Source organism: Wallemia ichthyophaga (assembly GCF_000400465.1).
Source record: "Wallemia ichthyophaga EXF-994 unplaced genomic scaffold scaffold7, whole genome shotgun sequence".
In the NCBI taxonomy this organism is placed as follows: domain Eukaryota; kingdom Fungi; phylum Basidiomycota; class Wallemiomycetes; order Wallemiales; family Wallemiaceae; genus Wallemia; species Wallemia ichthyophaga.
Window position 1 is genome coordinate 480,840 of NW_008806280.1, and position 22,908 is coordinate 503,747.

A 22,908-nucleotide genomic window follows, 5' to 3' on the forward strand; every position below is an offset into this window, starting at 1 on the left:
GGTTACGCCCAACATCCATCATGGCCATCTCCAAAATAAAGGCAGCGATCAGATCTCACCACAGGCGCTTAGATAAGGGCGTTGATGAGGAGACCAAGCAGTCCATCTCCAGGAAACTCGATGGCCTCAATTACGAGCTCAATAAGGTCAAAGAAGATGAGCTCTCAAGGAAAATGAGCTCGAGATATCACAAGATTAAATTTATCGAGAAGAGGAAATTGTTTAGATTGATTAATTCTATTAAAAATAATAAAATTAATAAGAATGACACTCACCCGGATTCGAAGCGAGCTCTATTCAAATACAGGCAGCAACTCAACTACATAATAAACTACCCAACGAATATCAAGTATATTTCTGTCCTTCACTCACCCTCCAACTCGGCAGACACAAAATCCAGACAAGAAAAACTTGATGACGTTGAGTCAAAGATGAATGCAGGCGATATCAGCAGTACTCCAGAGCTAATTGTGTTTAAGAGTCTTCAATCTGACAATGTCAACGAGGTAGAGGGGAGTAAGGGGAGTAAGCAGAAGCCCCAGACGCAGGAATCCCAGAAATCCCATAAATCCCAAAAATCCCACCACCATCAGCCATCAGAAGATTCAGATGACCAAGCCAATCTCTCCGCTGACGATTTTTTCGAATAGACCACTTGAATGTAATTTTATATTTATTTACCGTAGAAAGTGAGACACTTGACATCACACCACATCCCCCTCGCTTTCGCTCTCGCTGTCAAAGTGCAGCTGCAGGCCTTGTGTGTTTCTCTTGGCGAACGTGTATCCATCGCCGCATGGCGGGTGGGGGATAGGCAGGAGGAGTACAGTCCAGTGTCTACGAGAGGCTGTCAGAGAAGGGGAGAAGAGCGCCACATACCCACCTGCGACCGCCACCAATGTTGAAAAAGAGCGACAAGTTCTTCGCCCACCCGAAGTCGTAGGGGTTGATAGCAGTGTAAGCAGGCTGAAGCTGGGTAGTGAGAGAATGTGTGAGTATGAGTGTGCACCATATCTCAAATAAGCAACTCACGCCATTTCTTCGATCCCGCCTCACAGCTTTTCTGTACGCTCTATGATCCTCGTACTCGACACTAGTGAGGCCTTGAAACACGAGCGAGAGCTGCCACGCAGCCATTACACCGACAACGCTTCCAATAAGTAGGGCGAGAAGCCAAGTCAGCACTGCAAAGAAGGGCGGCGAGTAGTAGCGCTGTGTCCATTCATCACTACCTCGATTAGGCAACACCTCATCGAACACTGCGCCATAGCCCATCACCCCCACTATCAGACACGCTGCAGAGAGGTATAACCTGTATGATTATGTGCGCGTGTGCGCGTGTTAGTTATCACCTATATACGCCATGTACACCACTCGACAAAGCAAAACCCACATAAAGAGCACGAAATAACGCTCATTGCCAAGCCCGACACACTGGTTGATCCACGGACAGTGGTGATCGTATTTGAGTATACAGCGGCTGCAGACGCGGCAATGGTGGGCGCGTTCCGGCTTCACGGCTGAGCATTTGGAGCATTTTGTGTGCGATCTGTGTGCGGTGTCTGCAGCCACTTCATCTTCACCCACGCTCACCAAGCCCGGTGACACAGTAACAGCCTTGTAGTAGTTGAAGAAGATCACAGCGGCATGCCAGGTGCAGTACACGGCAGCCAGACGACGCGTGAGCGGAGTTGAGTGAGCGAGAGCGTGTGGAAAAATAACTTCAACTGCGTTTGCGGGATAGTGTGAGCGGTGTGATACGCACACTTAGCACTGCACCCACAGAAAGAGAATGTACACGGTATGAGCAGTGCTACGGCGAAAGTGACAAATAGCACACCCGTTCTCCCCACAATCCTGTCCGATAGATCCTCGCAGTGCCGTAAAACTTTGTGGATCCGCCGCGCGTGTTTTTCCATCGAAATGGTGGTGATCGTCGGTTATCAACCGCCATTTCGGATAATTTTGGAGATGGTCTCAAACAGGGGAGATAGGAATACTTCCGATGTAATCCACAGACAGCCGCTGCATGACAAGAATGCGGGAAATAGGGGAGTTGGGAGTGAGGAGAGCGGGGAATGCGCTGATAAGACGCCCCCAACGCTCGCAACACGCCAGACGAAGAAGCCATCCGCTAAGAAAACACAGAAACATCACGCATCACTCACCAAAGAGAATCTCAAACGGCACACACGATCGATGAGCACGAGTGGGAGTGCTTGGGGTTCGGGGAGTGTATACGGCAACAACGTAACCAAAGTAACAGCCGCAGCTACGCACTTGTCAGAAGTTTCGCCCGCGCCATCGCCACCGCACAAAACAAAGCGCAAGATGAGAGACAGGGACAGGTACACGGCCCAACTTACCCCGCGCAAGCTCAAGCGTATACGTGAGTTTAAAGAGATCGACGAATGGCAGCTGAGTGAGGAATTGGTGTTGTTTTGAGGAAAAGTTATAAATATATGCAGTATCCAGAGCATGTGTGTGTGTGTGTGTGTGTGTCTATCTATACCTATTTCTGTGTCTGTGTCTGTGTCTATCTATACCTATTTCTGTGTCTGTGTCTGTGTCTATCTATACCTATTTCTGTGTCTGTGTCTGTGTCTATCTATACCTATTTCTGTGTCTGTGTCTGTGTCTATCTATACCTATTTCTGTGTCTGTGTCTGTGTCTATCTATACCTATTTCTGTGTCTGTGTCTGTGTCTATCTATACCTATTTCTGTGTCTGTGTCTGTGTCTATCTATACCTATTTCTGTGTCTGTGTCTGTGTCTATCTATACCTATTTCTGTGTCTGTGTCTGTGTCTATCTATACCTATTTCTGTGTCTGTGTCTGTGTCTATCTATACCTATTTCTGTGTCTGTGTCTGTGTCTATCTATACCTATTTCTGTGTCTGTGTCTGTGTCTATCTATACCTATTTCTGTGTCTGTGTCTGTGTCTATCTATACCTATTTCTGTGTCTGTGTCTGTGTCTATCTATACCTATTTCTGTGTCTGTGTCTGTGTCTATCTATACCTATTTCTGTGTCTGTGTCTGTGTCTATCTATACCTATTTCTGTGTCTGTGTCTGTGTCTATCTATACCTATTTCTGTGTCTGTGTCTGTGTCTATCTATACCTATTTCTGTGTCTGTGTCTGTGTCTATCTATACCTATTTCTGTGTCTGTGTCTGTGTCTATCTATACCTATTTCTGTGTCTGTGTCTGTGTCTATCTATACCTATTTCTGTGTCTGTGTCTGTGTCTATCTATACCTATTTCTGTGTCTGTGTCTGTGCCTCTTTAGCCTCCTTCTTCCGCCGCCTTCCTCTCCTCTTCCTCCTTTACGAGCTGATTAACACTCTCCACTATACCTTGCTTACGCTGCTCGTTATTCGCATCCCACCACTTTCTCCCACCCTCATCTATCCAATTAGGGAGAGGAGCCTGAAAGCACCAATCGGGACTCGTGTAGCGTGTGGCATGAAGATAGATGAAAAGTTTCTCGCGCGGGGGGTCTGGAATGAGGGGGATGAAGCAAGTGGGGCAGTATCCGCCGAGGCCTTGCGTGACGCTGTTGAGGTTATGAGCGTCAGTGTTTGTATCATTGTGGCCATGTTGTTGTTGTTGTTGATCTTCCTTTATTTGATTCTGCTTCTGCTTCTCCTGCTCGTCGCTCCCAAAACCCAGCGCATCTCTCCACCTCGCCCAGCCGTCGCTTTCGTCTTTCTGCGCGCGTAGACGTCGTATCACCTCCTTGTACTCCTCGTGTAGCTCGACTGGGCTGTTGAACCCGATATCGTCGTCGCTGCGAATGAAATGTTTGGCGTTATCGCCGAGGTGTTTCTCGAGTATTTCTACGTCCTTGGAATGACATGTGTTTAATGGCTGTTCTTTGCGCTGCTCCTGATTCTGCCCCTGTTTATGTTCCTGCTCCTGATCGTGCTCCCTGTCCAATTCCAACAACTCACCGAGCACGCGCTCGGTGGTATACGTCGGCCATCCCCCTTTCCCTCTTTTCACGCCCCACACCTCGTAGCTCGAGTAGAGAGGATCGTTAGCGATCGGATAGCCTAGGTACTGAAGATGAACGCGAATCTGGTGAGTGCGACCAGTGAGAGGTTGGCAATAAACGATGCTAGTATCAGTGACAGAATCATACGACATACGTTCGAACATTGTTTTGGCCTGCTTGCCGTGTTCGTGGCGAATAACGAGTCCCATCTGTCTATCGACGGTAATGATAGGCTCGTCGACAGTCTCGCGGTCTGGGAATCGACCCAGGACGCGTGCAATGTACTCTTTCTTTATTACGCCGCGCATAAACGCTGCACCGAGTTGCTGACCTGCGCTCTTGCGCGTGCCTATCACCATCACACCGCTAGTCAGCCTGTCGAGACGATTACAGCAGTAGAGGCTGTTCATTTTGTATTCGTCCTGGAGGATCTCCAGCAGCGTGTTCTTCCTGTACCGCCCAGCAGCGTGCACAGGCATAGAGCCAGGTTTGGACACAACGAGCCAGCCACGCTCTTTGTTTTCGTAGATTATAACAGGCAGCTCAGCTACAACTGGTGGTTCATGCGCATGCACTCGGTTCTGGATGAGGTCGCCATTGCGCACTACAGAATCGAGCGTTGCGGGCTGGCTGTTGATAGTAGCTATGCCCGTCTGGATGGCCCACTCGTAATAAGACTTGGACCGGTCGCGGAACTCCGTCGTACACACTTCCACTAACCTCCGCCCAAACCACCGTTGCTTGGCGTATGTCTGGTAGACGTAGTAGTACGGCTGTACACTGCGTAGACCTTCCTTGTACACTATGCGGGGAGGATCCGCCGCGAAAATATCCTTTACATCCACTTTCTGCGTCTGTGGCATCCTTCTTCTCATATACCGATGGGCGTCGCAGAGCAAGAGAGGGCAGACATGGAAATGGAAGACAGCCCAAGCGACTCGGAGTTGCTGGAGGGATTGGAAGACGATGATTACAGGGAACAGCGTATACGTGAAATACAATCAGACATCACTCGCCGCCAGATAAACGCAGAGTTCGTTAGTCGAGGCGGATACAGGGAGTATACATCCGAGAAGGAAGTGATGGACGTTGGGCTGAAAGAGGCCAAGGCTGTGGTGCATTTCTTTCATCCACGGTTTAAGCGGTGCGAGATAATGGATACCCACTTGGAGGTGAGCGTTGAGCTCATAAATCACTCAAATCACTCACCCACCACCCCAGCTCATTGCTCACCAACATCTAGGCACCAAGTTCCTCAAAGTACACGTCGAGAATGTGCCTTTCTTGGTAGAGAAGTTGAGAATAAAGGTGCTGCCATGTGTGATTACGTTTAGACAGGGCGTGGCAAGAGATAGGTGTGTGTGGCGTGTGCATGTACACCCTCTAACCCACCATACAGACTCGTGGGCTTCGAAGACCTCGGAAAATCTGATGAGTTTACGACGAAAATGCTTGAAAATCGTTTGTTTGAAATGGGTGAGTTGGGAGTTAGTCTATTTCTTTGCTGATAGGTGTACAACAGGTGCAATTACTAGCTTTGATCAAGATAAAGATGCTAATCACGGTAATCACTCATCAGACACAAGTGACTACGATGATTAGAAAATTAACTCAGTATATCTCATCAAAGGGTCTTGTATCGTTGAAGCAGCTGCTGAAAACTTGGTCAACAACCAATTCAGCCTGTTGAGTAGATTTGCAGTTAAAATTTGCAGCGACTGATAAAATTGCCCTTCTTCTAACGCATTCTTGGTGATGCTTGTTAAAGCCCATGTTTCCCCTCTTGAGCTCTTTAAAGAATCTACAATCACCGCTAAGATTCGCGGCTCTTATCTCGGAACACGCGTGATGACGGAGGTTGTTCCAGTCGACATTAAATCTGTGGTGATCCCATGAGTGAAGTAATTCATGCGCCAGAGTATTCTCCATGTGCTCATAACTGAAAATTCTATTGCTGCATAACAAAATGCCAGTATCGGGGGAAAAACCACCACCACGCTTAGAAGAACAGGGAAAGCAGTGAATGGAATTTGAATTAAAGTCAACGCCAATTTTACGCAGATGATCGACCAAGAATATAATAACTGGAGATGATTGCAACAGAGATCTCTTATACTTGTCGCATCTTTCAAAATCCTTAAGTTGAATCCAAGCAGCGTAATCATCTTCAGACAATCCCAAACCAGAAAATAATTTAAAATTGTTTATCCATTTTTTATGGAAATTGGTTTCACTCATTGAAATTGAAATCAACGCACAGACACGGTTATATCTCTTTCTTGGTTGGCAACGGCGAAGAGGGAGATGACAGGGAATTCCTTGAATAATAATTTAAATAATTCTAATCTAATGAATGGCCTATTCGACGCTCCCAGGAAGCTAAAAGGTCTTTCAATATCTCAAGTTGTCCCAGAAGATGCAGATGACGCAGGAGAATACGCACCGCAATGGCTTAGGAACGTTAAGGGCACCAGGCTACACCCAGAAAAGCTATCTTTGGTGGCAAATGTACTTGGATACAATCACAACCACTCACCATCACCAGTTACATTCAATTCTGGTTACTTACTCACTGTTATTCCTCCCAAATCGCTTAAATCCAAGTCTAATAACAGCAAACAGTTCAGTAGAGGCATTCTTATACCATTACAACCCTCTTTACCCGCAATGAGAGCTGCTATTGCCAGAGAATTCAATCTACCTTCTTCGGGTGGTTTGGTTGTCTATTTAGTGGAGAATATGTCTCAGGACTCTGAAGACCCTGATAACTACATCGATTACCCAGGACCTCTTATAAACGACGAGTCCTGGAATCTTCTCTGGAAATCTCACCTTCGTTCTCCCTTTTTCTCGGAAAGAATGCCCGATAAAATACCAAACGATCACCCTAGAGCGACACCCTCACTCAAAATACCTTCCACTCATCAATCCATTGCAGGCAAAATTGAATTTGATTTCGACACGGATTCAAAAGCCGGTAACTGGTATAGGTCTTGGCATTACCCTAATCTTCAGATTCCACTAGCTGACGGTAAGCGAAAGTTTAAGCTGCGCTCGGATAGTAAAAGCGTCCGAGGTACACATAACACACATGACACTCAAGGTACACGTGAAACACGTGACACCCAGAAAATAACGCAAGAAATCTTCCTTGACAATAAGGACACAGCACAAGAAATCTCATTTAACACCCAAGACAGCTCTCAAGTTCCTACTCCTGCTGCTCCCTCTAACCCAACCCTCGATACCAATACCAACGACAAGAACGAATCACCACGATCTACTTCTTCACTACCTTACCGTACATTCGAGTTGGAAACACTGCACTCTTTACTGAATCCACACTCCGGAGACAGTTCCCCAACTCAGTCCATCTCTCAACAAACCAATTACGACCAAAATCCAGATGAAAACCAAGACAAAAACCAGAACAGGGGATCTGTTCACGTTATGCAGGACACACTCGACGAGCTCGAAAAAGCACTTACTGAGCTCAGTCCAAAACCTATCAATCTCCAGGAGGATTTTGGGCAGCGCCGTGATGCTGTACAGAAAGCCGCTCGTACTCTATCAAAGATTGGCAACAGGGACGGTTTCCATATGCCACGCAAAGATGATGGTACTTTGAAATCGTTTGAGGAAATTTCAGACGAGAATGAGATCAATGAGAAGGTGAAAGAGAAAGAGGAAGAGAATTGCAGTGGGTGAAGAATTTGATGACTTCTAAGCTTACTAATCAGAAATATAGCTACGCAGCAAACACAGCACGGCACAATCAACGCACCAAAAAACACCACAGTCAATACCGTCGGATCACGCCAAGGCTATCGTAAGGATGACGAGCCTGTTGATCTCCCAAAATCACCATCACGGTCGATGGAGTCGAGGAGTAACAGTCTGTCTAACTCGGATGACAGTAACCAAAACGACACTCTCACTGAAACTCCAGCAACAGAGACTGATATGTCTAGATACACTCCACCACCCAAACCATCATTTAAACCACATCTCAGTATCGAAACTAATCCTCACCCTCAAGCTCACCCTCAACATCCCCTATTCAGCATAACTCCTTCCTCACCCTGGAGTACTGGACCAAAAACAGCACCACCAAATTCAACCAACATATCACCGCCACGGTCTGGATTCAATCTGCCAAAAACTCCAACAAGCGCTGATGAGAATCGATCAACCAAGACCTCACTTACCTTTGGCGGTCGTCGCAAGGAGTCCATTCAGATGGACAAAGCAGACAAGGTAGAGAAGATGGAAAAAGTGGACAGAAAGAACAGCACAGAGTCCAAGAGATCCATCAGCTCAAAGGAGGCATTAGGATTGGATGGGTTAGGTATAAAGGGATTTAAATTCTGGTCATCGGCCAAAGGTAGCGCAGGCAACAATAGCAATAGCAGTACAAGCGCCAACCAAGCACCACCGGCGCCAAAACAGAGAGAGAGAGCACCCAGCATAACAATGCCTATGGGAGTAGTCAAGACAGCTTCTGGGGGTCCAGGGAGGATAACGCAGACTTACTCACACCAGCCCGTCCCCGCCAATACGTCTATGTCTATGAGATCTATATCACCCACACTATCAAGTCAAGACCACGGCACCGACGCTACGACGTCGATGATTGACCATTTCCCAGACAGCCGATACCCCAAAGACATAGAACTGAGTGATGGGAAGCGTGAGTTTGAGTTGACTAGAGTAATTGCATTATGATGGCTAACAAGTAATTGAAAAGCAGATATGGTCCCGCTAAGACCACCGCCAGTGCGTCAAAATTACGTCGATGGTGCACAAACGGCGAGGACGCATTCGTGGAGCAGCTCAACGAAAGCTCGCGGATTTCGTGCCCGTAAGCAGTCGTTGGATAACGGTGTAGGGCCACCTACACTGCCAAACCAGCACTCCGTCGTGCACTCATACTCTTACTCTCACTCCACTCCCCTCCCGTCAACAGCGACTTTTGCACCGCCGGAACCTATACCGGAGAACCTGGAGGAAATTAAGAGAGATTCAGAGGCAGAAGCAGCCGAGGCTGCAGAAGAGGAAAAGATAAATGAAATACTGGCCAAAGAACGCGAAAAGGATTTCGAGGCTAAGGTGGAGGCGTTCGAACAGGACCAGCTGGCTTCTCAAGCCAGAGCTAGAGCGCTCACTTATCAGGAAGAGACGAGAAAAGCTATCAAAAAAGAAGAAGAGCAGGAGCCCGAGTTAGTTTCCAAGAAAAAGGGCATGCCTGGATCGAGGTTTAGCCTCAGCCCTCCTCCATCCGCTTCGCGCAAATTGCCCAATGTGCCTGTCTTCTCTAGGAGGCGGTGATATGGGTTCTTTTATTATATTTTAGTCGTCACATTAATTCAGCAGCGCAGCGTTATAATAAGAGTTTGACTTGTTTCCTTTGCTTTTTTTTTTTTCTTCTATCATTCAACGGAAATATACTATAAGGATATTGTATACATGTATTTATATCTCGAATTTATAAGAATCATCATTGCCAACTTTGCGTCCGCATGTGTGATCACGTGAATTGCATTAGCTTCAACAAAAAATTTTGACTGGAATGCAAAGATTCGCACTAAAGTAAAAAATACTAAAATTTAAATACGATATTCAAAGATGTACATTTCTTGCCTCCCAACAACACTTCACAAAGAGAAACAACATGAAGTCAGCAATTTTCCTTGCAGCTCTCCCAGCCGTCATCTTGGCTAACGGCATCTGGATCAAGAACCCTGTCGAGGGTGGAGACGCATACTGGCGCATAAAGCACACCAACACCATCAAGTGGGGCGCTGACGGACACGACAACCCAGAAGCCTTCAGTGTTTACCTCAAGAACGACAATCCTAATGTAGACGGGAACAATCTTGGTATTGCAAACAATGTCAAGACTACTGATGGCTCAACCAAGATTGAAAAGCTTCCAGACTATGTCAAACCAAGGTAGGTGTTTTGGTATTTTGGGTGTTTCACCTTGTCTCAAACTCATGCTCACACTCACATCTGCAGCGATGGCTGGAGAATCGAATTCGTGCAGGTAGACGACATCAACAATGTGTACACATCCTCATCTGACTTCAACATTCGTGAGAAGGACGCACCAAGACCACCAGCACAGGAGGGAAGCGACCACGATGAAATCGACGAGGACAACATTGAGGAGTCCAACAATGATGACGACAAGTCTAACAAAGACGACGACAAGTCCAAGACCGAAGATGAAGACGCAAGCAGGACATCCAAGTCATACGTAAGCTCAGGCACAGCTAGCGTGATGAATATGCCATCTTCCTCAAGCTCCAAGTCATCCTCTTCTACTTCACACTCAATCCCTAACCCTACTCACAATGCGCCATCAAGCTCCGCAGATCCCGATAGCCAGGCCGCTAACGATGAGGACTCTTCTGCTACAACGGCTGCCGTTTCTTCACTCTTACTCGCTACTCTCTCGCTCGCTATCGCTACGACTGTTTTTTAATCAACGTTTACTAATGAATTGTTCTCTTTATATAAATGAATTAATACAATACTTGAAAATTTTTATCAGCAAGATGGAAAATTATAACAAGAAAAGACCCCTGTCACTTGAATCCAAAGAATGATTTGGTGGTCGACCTCAAGCTCGTGTCGGGTGTGAATGAGCGAGATGGTGTTGCAGATCTGCTTCCGAGACTAGAAAATATGCTACCTCTGAAGCTTTTCTTGTCGTAAGTGGATTGATTTAAACCTTTAGTAGATGACTGGACACTGTTTGGACCGTTCTTGTTTTTGGTTGGTGTCGGCAAGCTGTCTTGCCTAGATGCTATACTAGCCATGAGACCAGGCTGTGCCATGCCCTTGCCAGTTGAAGGAGCTGGAGGTGGTTTGCGGCTTGATGTGTGCAACGCGTGCGCAGATGGCATAGGTGATGCCTTTATTGGCGAAAGCGACTGGCGCGGTTGGTGTTGGTTTGGTGACGTAACAAGGTTCACTACGTTTGACGTTGTACGTTGTGGTAGTTGAGATGGCGGCGGCGATTGGCGCTCTTCCAAAGCCTGCGCCCATAGTGGCTTAGGTGGTATGCGTCCTATAATACCCCTCAACTCCTTCACCCACACCTCTTTATCCTCATCTGTGTCACTGAAGAAGTGTAGCTTCTCTTCACCACTCTGGTCTTGCAGTACGAGCATAAATGATCTCTCGACGCTAGCATCTCCCTCATCCACCCATCCATTCTCGACCGCCTCAGCTGACGCGTTGTTGCAATCTAAGACTGCTTTCGCCGTTGCTAAGTCTATAGTGGCGATAGCACGCTTTGTCACTTCGTTGAACACTATAATTCGTCCACCGACTAAGCTATACATCCGACGCCTCCAAGACTGAAGTCTTTGTCAGTACGATGTTAATACTTTATAACCAAAACTCACAGTGACACCTCCACCGAGCTGAGTGAGAACTGATTGGCATATTTTCTTCTTATGCCACTGCATTTCTTTCATAGTCTTGACAGTGTGCTCCAAAGACGAAGGCAAATCCTTCTGAACAACACCCGGCAGAGTCGGTATTCCAAGCACATGTAAAACCAGTTTACCGACAATGCATTTGGTCACGCTGCCGTCATTCTTGGTGAATTTACCTTCCAGTGGAAGAATGAGCTCGACCATTCTGCCTTGACACCTAGGTGCGACTTCATTGTAGATGACTCTCGTACTACCGAAAGTGCCATCTTTCTGCAAAAAGTTAAGCATGGGCTCGGTAGGTTCGACGGCATCAAGCTCTTCAAATTTAGATTGCTCAATTTGCCTTTCGAGTTGCTCCTGCTGTTCTTGCGCTTTCCTCTTCTCCTTCTTAGGTGAGCTGAATATTGACCTGAAACCAGATCTGCTCTTCGACGGCGTCGGCGGCTGTGTTGGAGTGGCCATGGCAGGCCTGAAGCGAGGCTGTGGGCGTGGTGGTTGAAGGTGTTCGTCCATGCGGCACTTGAATGATAGCGTGAAAAAGAGATTCTTGTTCAATATCAAATCAAACTCTTGTCCCAGTGGGGCCTCTTTCCTCAGAGTAGTGTATGGAGTTGCGACGTGATTGATACCGTTGTCTAGTGTACAGCAGAAAAATGTTTGTTTGCCAACAGGTATCGGGAGTTCAACATCACGCAATCCAGCAACCTTGACAAACACCTTGCCTGTAGCTTCACTGAGAGGCTCCTTATTGCGTACCTCTTTCAGGTGTCGAGAGTACTCATTCATATCAGACGGACGCCTAATTACCTTCCATGCTTTACCAGTGTCAATATCACCTGCCTTTGCGTGGTGACTAATCTTGGGCTTTTGCACTGTCTCTTCTTGCGATGAAGCTCTGATAACCTCGTTATGTTCGAACATTTTGTATTTTCTGTCCGAGTCCTTGAATATCTCTCTCATTTCTCTGTCAAGATCATCACCAAAGTCTCCCTCATTGAGTGCTCCCGGTGTCGGCAACCCACTAGATGGTCTAAATATCGCTTTCTTCCTTGGTGACTCGACTGCATCTGCCGACACGCTTCGCCGCCTCGATGGACGCTCTCCTCTATCTGCGCGAGATTTCTTCCGTGATAGCAGAATGGCATTTTCACGATCTTTCAAACTGGCGTTACCACGCATCGATTGCTGTCTCTGTGGGGGAATTGCATCAAGATTTGGAGAGACAAAAGGTGCGAAAGATTCCAAGTCTCTTGTTGCTTCCTCATCTTGAGTTGGTGGTTGCAGCTCAGCCTTGAGTTGGGGTTGGGGTTGAGCTTGAATATGAGGCTGAGGTTGAGGTGGTGCATGTTCCGTCTCTTGGTCTGCCTCTGATGGTGCTGCTGTTTCAGGAGCGCTTGGAAATGCCACGGCCTCCTCAAACGACTGTCTGTTATGCTTCATTGGGGATGGTGCAACTGCAGCAATAGCAGCCTTGATTGGAGATGGAGGTTGAGAATCGTGTGCATCTGGTGCTCGAATTTCGGGTGTCTGATGTATTTGTTAGATTGTCATGTAAGCTTGTGCGTCACTTACCAAAACATCTTGAACGTTCTCCTTTTCATGCTCACGTTCACGCTCACGCTGAGCCAGCAATGCAGCGTTTGCCTCCTCAGTTTCTCTCTTTTTTCTCATTTTCTCTTGAACAGCCTCCCTGAGGTTGCGGCGTCTATTGATACTTCCAGCTGCATTTGGTGAGATTGGATTGCCCGCGGCGTCGAAGCGAGGTGAAAGGAGTGGTGAGATCAGGCTATTGATGTTCGGTGTGTCGTCTGAATGCTCTGATTGTTGAGGCAACGGGTGAGCTCGCTCATGTTCATGTTCGATTTGAGGTACTTTTGGCATCTTTGCAACTTCTTCAGATGGAGGAGAGAGTGCCCAAAGAGGTGATGAGTGTGGTAACTCTGGCAAGACTGAACGATCCTTTAAGTCATCATCACTTGACTGATCTGGCTCCATTTCAGCAACTTCAGGTTCTTGCAGCAGCTCAGGTTTATGCTCCTCCGGTTGCTCAATTTCAGGTTCTTGCCGTGGCTGATGCTCATAATCTTGCAATTGTTCTGGTTCAAATTGTTGTATTGTCTTTGGCTTAGACTCTTGTAGCTGTTCAACTTGGAACTCTTGCGCTGGCTCTGGTTTAGACTGACGTGGATGTTTAATTTCAGATTCTAACGACCGCTCGATTTCGAACTCTTGCGACTGTTCAACTTCGTACTCTTGAGATTGCTCTAAGTCGTACTCCTGCGAGTGCTCTAGCTCAGACTGTTGTAGCTGCTCTGATTCAGACTCAGGCAGCGCATCCTCTTCCTCTTTAATATGGCTAATCATTGGCTCATCCTTAACCATTTCATGAGAAGCCAATTCGGACAAGTTAGGAGATGGCATAGACTGTGGTCTACCGATACCCAGCTGACGCATTTTGTTAGGCGTGGTATCCTTGGTAGGTGTTGATTGACGCTTGTTCGTCGAAGTTCTTAATGGACTAGTTTTAGAGTACCTGAGCTCCTCAATAGACTTTCTACGATCACTATCTCTTAGCAGCTCATCTTTCAAAATAGAGTCAACCAGGTCTTCCATCTGGGTGCGTTCCTGATCGTGGCTCTCGTCTGCGTCTTCATAAGGATGCTCGCCTTGGTCGAACGAGTGGTCGATCACTGACGAGTTCTCATCGTAGTGCCCGCTATCATCATTTTCATTCTCTGCAAAGTGCCCACTTTCATCTTCTTCGTCGTAGAGACTAGGGGACTCTTCAGGATAGGCGGCCTGATAGCTTGTATCAACTTCCAACTCCTCATTTCCAAACTCATGAGGATATTCGTGGGAGTATTCCTCCAAGATACCTTCGTGGGCATAGTCATGAGCGAGTTCGGGTGTATTTTCGGCGCTATCTTGAGTGGGAGTATGACTCTGTCTGTTTCTACCTAGCGTATGCTGCTCGACTAGTGAGCTAGACGGTGGAGGCATTGGAGGGGTGTCTTCCCAGCTAGCGCCGACTAGAGCGTCCCGAGCATTCTGCGCGTCATACAGATCAATATCATGCTCCAGATCATGCTCAACTTCCTCATACTCCTCTCCGTCATCGTATTCGTAGCTACCGTCGAATTCATCCAACCTATCATCATACTCTGGGCTGAATACACCCGTCGCAATGGAATCAGGCTCAGGCTCACGCTCGAACTCGTGTATATCAGGGTTTTCTTCGAAAGTGACTGTCTTGCGTCTGGAGAGGGTGCTTCCAGCTGAAGGTGGTCTTTCCTGCTCATATTGATCAAATTGATCATATTTATCATATTGCTTTACTTGCTCCTCCTCCTCTACTTTCTTAGAAACAGACAGAGGCTTTGTTTGCGCAACGGTTGGAGTTGGTGGTGAAAAAGCAGAAGATGGGTGTGCCGGGTGATCAGCTTCCGAGCCAGCGGAGCTGTGGTGCCTCCATGGTGACTGAGTGACGCGTTGAGCGGAAGGAAGGAGGTTGTAACCCTTCGATTTCCTAGGCTTAGGCGATGAAGTGCGTTCTTGGACCGTATGGTGGCTTTGAATGTGTCTGTGAGGCGATCTCGATGGATGGAGTCCCAATCCCATCGCCGGAGATTCTTCTGGCACCGGTGATGATGTGTAGTCGATCTGTGGAGAAGGGAAATCGTTGGTGTGTTGCTTAAACGGGGAATTCTGGACGAGGGAGTTGTTTCTGACATGTGAAAAACTCGATGAAGTTCTCCGCTGTGTGGATTGTACGCCTGCACCTGCAGCTACAGCAGCAGCGACAGCAGCGGTTGGAGACTTAGGAGATGACTTTGGAGACTGCTGAGTTGGTTTGAATAGCCTGTTCGGACTAAACTCCGCGTCTGGTGACATTACTGAGTGCGCCTTGAGCGCTATTTTGGATGATGGCTGGTTGCGATTCGACCATCCGCGTGAAGCTGCAGATATGATAGCGTCTCTATCGCGCTCCTTGCGCGTAGGCGTTCCAGGAGACCGTAGCTGTGGTGAGTTGGATGTTTGCAATGGCTGCGTGGGTGTGGGCATTGTAATGACTGTGATTTGGCTGATGGGTTGTGTTAGTTGGCCAGATTTATAGAATTCCCTATTGAAAACTCACAAATGCTTCTAATTTACAAGCTTTATTTAAATTTAAAAGCCTTTGAATTTAGATATAACGACTGTTCGCGGTTGAAGAGGCAGTCGCCAAAAATGAACGCGTAAATCGAGGACGGAAATGGCTATTTTAGCCGTGTAAAATAGTGTTAACTGTATTATGTCCCAGTATATTCCCTCATCATACGTATAAAGCGCGTTTACCCCGCGTTGATTCTTTTCACTTTTGCCGCTCCACTGTGTCATGACACCAACGGCATATTAAATTATCGTATAATACAAGTTACAATTACTCAAATGGTATCATTTATGAAAGCCTCTTTTACGACCTTTCTCACTGTCTCCTTTGGTTGTCCAGATTGCTTAAGTGCCTTGATGTTGATCTCCAGTGCACGCGTGACCTCCTCGAGACTCTTCATCGTCAGTTTCTGCGAATCGTCGAGGTATGGCTTCAGTTGTCTTGCTGAATCCCCGTGTATGCCCTTTTTTGTGCTCGCTATAGGTCCCAGCTGTGCAATCGCAATGTTCAGCATCAGCCAAACTGTGTGCATGAAACTTATAACCTCAAACGGCATAGGTTTGGCTACTCCTAGCAGCCTCAAAAACCCTGGAATCGGCCGTGTGAGCAAGTGGAGCTCTGTTGTCAGCATTGCGAAGAATAAAGAAAACCGAGTATATGCTGTGGATTTGTAAGACGCATTGAAGAGCGACATAACCATCATTGAGACAAATGTAGCGAGGTAATACATGAACACAGCAGGAAGACCTCTTTTGATGTAGTCTTGGAGAGTAATGCAGTGCCTCCATTGCGCTATTGATGGTCCGAATCTGTAACTATTGTAAAAAGCTGAGCAGGGGAAGACGCTGATCAAACACACCTTTCATAAGCAATCCTTCTCACTGGATCTTGAATCAACTGATAAGATTCACGCGCATGGACAAACATTGTCGTGTCTTTGTTCAATCCGACGCGATCTGGGTGATTTTTACGCGCATAAGCCTTCCATGCCTTATTTAGACGCGTATCGTCTGCGTCGATTGGTACATTAAGCAGCTTAAAGACGTTTGGATGATAGCCCCAAGCCATTTTGATGAATGTGAAAGCAATGTATGCGCCAATAATGGCGCACCTAGCTCTGTATGGATGGTTTGGTGCTGGTTTCACATCCGGTCTGAGCTTGTAAAATGCCCTGAGAGCGTACGATTCAATGATAGGCGGTGCGAAGTAGAATATAAGATCCATGTTCTAGCTAAGTGAGCGGGTTAGAAGGGATTCTAAGTGAGACAGAAAAGGCTCATAAGGTTTGTTGCCATCATAGCGGACTCCTTCACGAAACAGCGTGCCTTATCCACTCACATCCTCACGACATCGCGTACGGAGTAAAACACGCGTCGCTGAATATAGCGAGTACATAGCTATAACCAAATACGTCCACCCAAATCAACAAGGCTCGGTTGAACGGGCTCGGCTGACTAGGTGAAGTGTATGAGAGCACCTTTGCCGTAGCTGCTATTGGCCTTGAGCAGCCCAGCCTGAAATGCAGACAGATTCCTATATGATGGATGTATGGCTGCGAGCAAGCACGTGGGCGTTAGGCGCGACTCACACCACCGGCATCTATTCGGCACGCTGCTCGTGGATCTGGAGCCGCTCTGACCTTTTCCTAATATAATAATCATTGCCGATAGGACTACTCACCGGGAGATGGCAAGATGGACGTCGCGGAAGAACAGTGAACACGTAAAATGAAATTAGAAACTGGTACGAGAGTGTAAGCGTGGCGATGTTTTTAATGAGCTATTTAATTTACACCTATTAGCTGGCTCAGGGACTCGGTACACGGATGGATTGGTGCCGCTGTCACTGGAACATCCGCAGGCAGCAAATCAGATGAATTGGTTCATTTACGGACTTCCAACGGCGTAAGCGGACTCCGCGGAGATTTCATCCCTTAACAAACCACCCAGCCAACTCAAATCGCTGTCAACAACACAGACGATCATCCACCTCTGCGGAGTTTTACACAGGAGCAGAATTTCGTGGATGATCTCACTCAGCTTCATCTACTAAACGAGCCAAATTGTGTGTTTATCGAAACAACCGCGTTTCTTGAACCCCGCTGACAGCTATCAGTGCTTATTACACTAAGAAGCCGTTTCGAGCGCAGAATCATTTATACGTACTCAGGATTAGTTCTCGTAGCCCTCAATCCATATGCAGATACCTCAATTTACTCAAACGATCATATACTCCACTACGCCTCCGATAATCCTCCGAGCCAGCCTCATATCTACTCTGTTGCTCGATCAGCTTACGACGGTATCTGTAACGCAAAGCGCAATCAGACTATCATTGTCAGCGGTGAATCTGGTGCTGGTAAGACTGTCTCAGCGAGGCACATCATGCGCTATTTCGCTGTTGCAGGTAAAACCAAGGATAAAAACACCATCACTTCAACAGAAGAGCGCATCTTAGCCACAAACCCTGTCATGGAAGCATTTGGTAACGCCAAAACACTCAGGAATAGCAACAGTAGTCGTTTCGGTCGTTACTTGCAGATATACTTTGATGACAAGAGCAGTATAGTTGGTGCACATATACGCATTTTCTTGCTGGAGAGGTCGAGGCTGGTTTATCAACCGCACAACGAACGTAACACTCACATTTTTTACCAGCTCTGCGCAGGCCTCAAGACAGACTTTAGTCTCAAGAGGGAGTTGAAGCTCGGTTCGGCTGACGAATACAACTACCTCAATCAAGGCCAGTGTTCTAGACTGCCTGGCGTTGATGATGCTTTCAACTTTGACATTACTAGGCGTGCCATGACCTCATTAGGTATTGATAACAGTACACAAAAACAAATATTCAGACTACTCGCCGCATTGTTGCATTTGGGTAACATCGAAATCAAACAAACTTCTTCTACCAGACAAGATGCATCCGTCTCAATCACCGACTCAAGCCTACTGCATGCCGCAGAGTTGTTGGGTATATCAGCAATCGCATTTCAAAAAGGATTGATGCATAAAACTATCGGTGTTGGAAGAATAAGAGCTGAATCTGAGAAGATTGTCACGTCGCTCAATAAAGATCAGGCCACCACTGCGAGAGATTCACTGGGTAGACATATTTATACCAGATTATTCGACTGGCTTGTTATTAAGCTCAATTCTACCCTTCTTTCAAAAGAGTCTGGTGCCTCGGATAGTGCTCGACAGTTTGTCGGTGTGTTGGACATATACGGCTTTGAGCACTTCCATAAGAACTCCTTTGAGCAGTTCTGCATCAACTACGCAAACGAAAAGCTGCAGCAGGAGGTGTGTATTTTGCTCATTCAGAGTTGTGCTCCATGAGGTAACACTGACACCTTCACAGTTCTACAACCACACCTTTAAACTATCGCAGGAAGAGTATGATCGCGAGGGATTGAAGGTCGCATACATCAATTACCCAGACAACCAACCCTGCATTGAAATGATAGAATCTAGAGTTGGTTTGCTTGCCCTTCTCGACGAGCAGTGTCGATTGCCTGCAGGCACTGACGCAGGACTGCGCACCAAGATGGATGAAATGCTGCGCTCGCCTTACAAGAAGGCTTTGTTTTCAGGTAGCAAGAGCAACTCGCTAGGTGCAGGTGCATTCACGGTCGCGCACTACGCCCAAGATGTGACTTACGATGTAGACGGATTTCTAGAAAAGAATAGAGATTCTGTACCGGAGGAGCACAAAAATCTGCTCAATGAAGCTCAAAATTCATTTGTTAAGGAAGTTTGTACAGCCGATCTCACACCGACGACACCGCCAAGCATTGTCTCTACACCTACGCAACCATTGAAAACACCTTTACAAGCAGTTCACTCGCCCCCGTCAAGGTCTAGTGTAGATGAACTGTCTAGCGCTTTCAGCAAAGGTCATATTCGCTCACCTTCAACAATCCCGCCTAGTTGGCCACCCGCATCGCCTGGCTCGCCGTCTCTCAGCGCGCCAACTCTGCGTAAACAGCCAACGTTAGGAGGCACATTTAAAATGTCATTGAATAATCTAATGACAACGATAAACGACACTGACACACACTACATACGTTGTATCAAACCAGCCAATCAAGAAAACGCATCATGGTCATTCGACAACCAAAAAGTATTATCGCAATTAAGAGCATCTGGCGTGCTCGAAACTATCAGAATAAGCAGAGCAGGATACCCGTCCAAGATGACATTCGACAAATTTGTTGAAAAGTGGGTGATTTGTTTGAAGTTTATAAGACTGACAATTTTAGATACGACATACTGATATCACAACGCGAAACGAAACTTAAATCGAACAACGACAGAAAAGCATCTTTCAAGATACTGGAGGGGACAATCACCAACAAGACACTATATGCCATTGGGAGAACTAAGGTGTTTATGCGAGTTGGTGTGTTGGCTCATCTCGACAAATTGCGGTCAATATTGCTAGCAAGGATTGTGGCTATACAAGCCAGCGCACGCTCGACAATCTCCACCAAGCGCTACATCCGTCACCAAGCCAGCATAGCGGTGGAAGCTAAGCTATATGTAAGCCTGCAAGCCGTATCGCGGACCAAGCTAGTCATGCTGCGTGTCGGCGAAGCGCTTACCCAGCGACTGGAAAACGTTCGCATCAGACACGCCGAAAAGGAGCGTTGGGAAAGGAAGGCACTCGCGCAAGCTGAAAAAGAGAATGCAAGACTATCAAATGCCTGGATGGCACCTGACGCTAATGTGGATGTGAATGTGAACACAAATTTGGGTGTCCGGCGTCCGGAGAAGTCCCCAATCAGGTATCAGAACAGCGCTGGTAAGGGTGATGACGAGGAGGTTATTGGGACTGGGAGTGTGGAAGTGCTGGAGCATTCACGTAAGGTGTTCCACCACGCTAACAAACCCTCTTTTGCAAGCTCATTGGCAAGCTCCCTGACAAGCTCTTCGTCTTATGCTACAGCCTACATGGACGAGATTATCCCGCCAACAAAACCTCCCCGAAACGCTGCTAGAAATAGTCGGAACGTGACTCCAAACTCTGATACGAGCTCGCGCACTTCCACCGGCAGAACAAGCTCCATCATTAGAGGCCCCACACCAACACCCCCAGAACGCACAACTAGTCTCTCAAACGCTAACGATCCACGAGTTAATAAAAGATCTTCGAGAGGTTTCTCCTCCCCTTTCTTTATGGGATGAGTTAGTTGTTTGCTTTTTTTTCGTTCTTTCTATTCACTTTGTTATACCACTGCTCTTACCCAGCTCATATCTTCTTAACTTGCTTCGTAAACTTGTATCATTTAAGCTGTCATTCATGCACGGATCAGCCAGGTTCTGTGGAGTGTGTTAGAGAAGGCAATTGACAGGGACAGCGCGCATAGGTTTCCGAGAAAACAGACCAGTGACGAGGTAGTCACAACCCATGATTTAAGAACAATCCCCAAGACAACCATGGCAAGTAGTTTCAATATCTTCAACTAGTATCCAGTGTCCACCACGTGTCCTCAAATAAATTTGAAAAACCTGTAAAGAAGGAAAGAATGTGTTGAGGCTGAGCCCATGAATACTCGTCAATTACCCCCATGTGGATGTGAAAATCTTCAATCTTGACCTCAAACACTCACTTGCTTATCCGGTATGCATCCTCGGTGATTTCTGCGCCTATCAAATATATTTTCCACTTGATCCACTTTTAAAGCTACACGAGCGGTCCAAGGCTGAAAAAGAACCAGCTTGTTGCTTGAAAATGGATTTGTAGGTCCACCTAGGCTTCCGCTTTAATGGGTGAATTGACAAATTCGAATTGTTCAAACATGTTGTTGGTACATTTGTATTAGGGTTTTGAGGGTGTGATAGGGTGTATATATCTTTGTATGTCGCAAATTGGATTTATCTGTACAAGGTAATAGATTACTCCAAGGATGGTGCAAGTACACGCGGGTCTTCCCTATCGACGCTTCTATCCGTGAATACGCGCCATCCACCGTCAATCTTGAGGTCATGGCCATTCATCATCGAGTTGTTAATCAGGAAGGACACTGCACTCTTTCGAAGGGTTAACAGCGCAAAAAATGCCGAATCAGACTCACTGAAATCTCTTCAGGCTCAATAGGCCTAGCCGGGAAAGAAGCAGACTTTGAGAGATCCGCGATAAAGTATGGGAGTCTTGCGCCCATCATAGCTGAGTTGATGACACTAGGGCTAACTGTATTCACACGAATGCCTGTTGGTTGTCAGAGATAGTAGCAGGCCTCTACTCCCCACCCACCTGAAGGACCGAGGAAGTCTGCTAGAGCGACTGAGAATGCCGACACGGCCGCCTTGCCGGGGCTATATCCGAGGATGCGCGACGCGGGCTGAGCGCCTGCAATGGAAGAGAAGTTGATGATAACGCCTCTTTCCTCCTTAGTAGTCCACAATTCGCCCTTCTTCATCTTCTCCGGCTCGTATCGCTCGTTGACTGCATCTGCAAACAATGCAGAGGTAATATATGTGCCAATCCAATTTATGTCGGTCATCTTGCGCACCCTATCGATCGTGTCGCCCAGTCTGTTGGTCCAGGGCTGGGACATTGACACTCCAGCGCAGTGTACGAGACCTGAGAGCCTCTTCTCAAAAGCGTTGGATGCAATGCGCATCGCATTCTTGACGCTGTTCTCGTCTGTGATGTTGGTCTGGACGTAGATTGCCTTAGTGGTGCTGATACCTGACGCAGCTTCCTCTCCAGCCTTCTGTTCGAGCAGATCTAGTAACACTACATATCCACCTTGGTCTATTACGCTTTTCGCAATGGTTTTACCAGCACCTCCGAGGCCGCCAGTTCTGCCATCTTGTTAGATTCTGCGGTGTCTCAGTCGGTCACCCGCTTACACTACAAATGTGTTTTTGAGGACTTGCATTGTGTTTGTATATGAAATATTGAAATAAGAGGCTCATAACGCATGGCTTTTATTTACCGGCAAGTGCCATGTGAGAGTAGCTGATGTCCGACTCGGGTTTCGTCTGCAAATTTTGATTGAAGCCCTATCAAAGAGAAGAACCACAGGGCTGTACTAGGAAATGCGCGAAATCTTCAGTCGGCTAGACTATTCAATCAAAATTTATCGTCATGTTCGACAATATCGCATTGCGTCATAGGACTTCTTTCCACTATAGGTGTGTCGGGGGCTGGAAGTAGGTCTGCGCAGTCCAACTAAACAGGATTACAAAAAATAGAATTATGAAATTTGACCATCTTTACCATTCTGCTCCCTTCCTATGGAGTGGCGAAAATCATAATATCGTGTGGGATCAGTGAACGTCATCTTTTTGGAGTGAGCTGTGGGC

The 22,908-nt window shown here is 46.9% G+C and overlaps 11 protein-coding genes across 11 annotated transcripts; 6 read left to right on the forward strand and 5 right to left on the reverse strand.

Moving 5' to 3' along the window:
- Positions 1-20: 20 nt before the first annotated feature.
- Positions 21-650, forward strand: J056_004337 (rRNA-processing protein EFG1; the record flags this gene model as incomplete). Its single annotated transcript, XM_009269538.1, has 1 exon — positions 21-650. One exon carries the CDS (start codon positions 21-23, stop codon positions 648-650), a length of 630 nt encoding a protein of 209 aa, XP_009267813.1.
- Positions 651-704: 54 nt separating this feature from the next.
- J056_004338 (putative palmitoyltransferase ZDHHC16) lies at positions 705-1,919 on the reverse strand (the record flags this gene model as incomplete). The annotated part of the gene is made up of 5 exons (XM_009269539.1): positions 705-837; positions 884-972; positions 1,033-1,312; positions 1,394-1,727; positions 1,784-1,919. The coding sequence occupies 5 exons, from the start codon at positions 1,917-1,919 to the stop codon at positions 705-707; spliced, it is 972 nt and encodes a 323-aa protein (XP_009267814.1).
- Positions 1,920-1,971: 52 nt separating this feature from the next.
- Positions 1,972-2,445, forward strand: J056_004339 (uncharacterized protein; the record flags this gene model as incomplete). Its single annotated transcript, XM_009269540.1, has 1 exon — positions 1,972-2,445. One exon carries the CDS (start codon positions 1,972-1,974, stop codon positions 2,443-2,445), a length of 474 nt encoding a protein of 157 aa, XP_009267815.1.
- Positions 2,446-3,288: 843 nt separating this feature from the next.
- On the reverse strand, positions 3,289-4,863 carry J056_004340 (uncharacterized protein; the record flags this gene model as incomplete). Its single annotated transcript, XM_009269541.1, has 1 exon — positions 3,289-4,863. The coding sequence occupies one exon, from the start codon at positions 4,861-4,863 to the stop codon at positions 3,289-3,291; it is 1,575 nt and encodes a 524-aa protein (XP_009267816.1).
- A 48-nt stretch (positions 4,864-4,911) lies between these two features.
- J056_004341 (Thioredoxin domain-containing protein C2F3.12c) lies at positions 4,912-5,602 on the forward strand (the record flags this gene model as incomplete). The annotated part of the gene is made up of 4 exons (XM_009269542.1): positions 4,912-5,172; positions 5,222-5,355; positions 5,400-5,476; positions 5,523-5,602. 4 exons carry the CDS (start codon positions 4,912-4,914, stop codon positions 5,600-5,602), a joined length of 552 nt encoding a protein of 183 aa, XP_009267817.1.
- A 747-nt stretch (positions 5,603-6,349) lies between these two features.
- On the forward strand, positions 6,350-9,328 carry J056_004342 (uncharacterized protein; the record flags this gene model as incomplete). The annotated part of the gene is made up of 3 exons (XM_009269543.1): positions 6,350-7,700; positions 7,749-8,690; positions 8,748-9,328. 3 exons carry the CDS (start codon positions 6,350-6,352, stop codon positions 9,326-9,328), a joined length of 2,874 nt encoding a protein of 957 aa, XP_009267818.1.
- A 343-nt stretch (positions 9,329-9,671) lies between these two features.
- On the forward strand, positions 9,672-10,487 carry J056_004343 (uncharacterized protein; the record flags this gene model as incomplete). Its single annotated transcript, XM_009269544.1, has 2 exons — positions 9,672-9,952; positions 10,019-10,487. The coding sequence occupies 2 exons, from the start codon at positions 9,672-9,674 to the stop codon at positions 10,485-10,487; spliced, it is 750 nt and encodes a 249-aa protein (XP_009267819.1).
- Positions 10,488-10,590: 103 nt separating this feature from the next.
- J056_004344 (Septin ring organizing protein mid2) lies at positions 10,591-15,510 on the reverse strand (the record flags this gene model as incomplete). Its single annotated transcript, XM_009269545.1, has 3 exons — positions 10,591-11,367; positions 11,416-12,975; positions 13,021-15,510. 3 exons carry the CDS (start codon positions 15,508-15,510, stop codon positions 10,591-10,593), a joined length of 4,827 nt encoding a protein of 1,608 aa, XP_009267820.1.
- Positions 15,511-15,872: 362 nt separating this feature from the next.
- J056_004345 (Chaperone protein DnaJ) lies at positions 15,873-16,822 on the reverse strand (the record flags this gene model as incomplete). Its single annotated transcript, XM_009269546.1, has 2 exons — positions 15,873-16,407; positions 16,458-16,822. 2 exons carry the CDS (start codon positions 16,820-16,822, stop codon positions 15,873-15,875), a joined length of 900 nt encoding a protein of 299 aa, XP_009267821.1.
- A 503-nt stretch (positions 16,823-17,325) lies between these two features.
- On the forward strand, positions 17,326-21,063 carry J056_004346 (Myosin-2A; the record flags this gene model as incomplete). Its single annotated transcript, XM_009269547.1, has 7 exons — positions 17,326-17,351; positions 17,400-17,502; positions 17,548-17,662; positions 17,714-18,897; positions 18,956-19,815; positions 19,857-20,730; positions 20,914-21,063. The coding sequence occupies 7 exons, from the start codon at positions 17,326-17,328 to the stop codon at positions 21,061-21,063; spliced, it is 3,312 nt and encodes a 1,103-aa protein (XP_009267822.1).
- A 429-nt stretch (positions 21,064-21,492) lies between these two features.
- J056_004347 (3-hydroxyacyl-CoA dehydrogenase type-2) lies at positions 21,493-22,481 on the reverse strand (the record flags this gene model as incomplete). Its single annotated transcript, XM_009269548.1, has 4 exons — positions 21,493-21,627; positions 21,672-21,805; positions 21,851-22,404; positions 22,453-22,481. The coding sequence occupies 4 exons, from the start codon at positions 22,479-22,481 to the stop codon at positions 21,493-21,495; spliced, it is 852 nt and encodes a 283-aa protein (XP_009267823.1).
- Between the last annotated feature and the right edge of the window lie 427 nt (positions 22,482-22,908).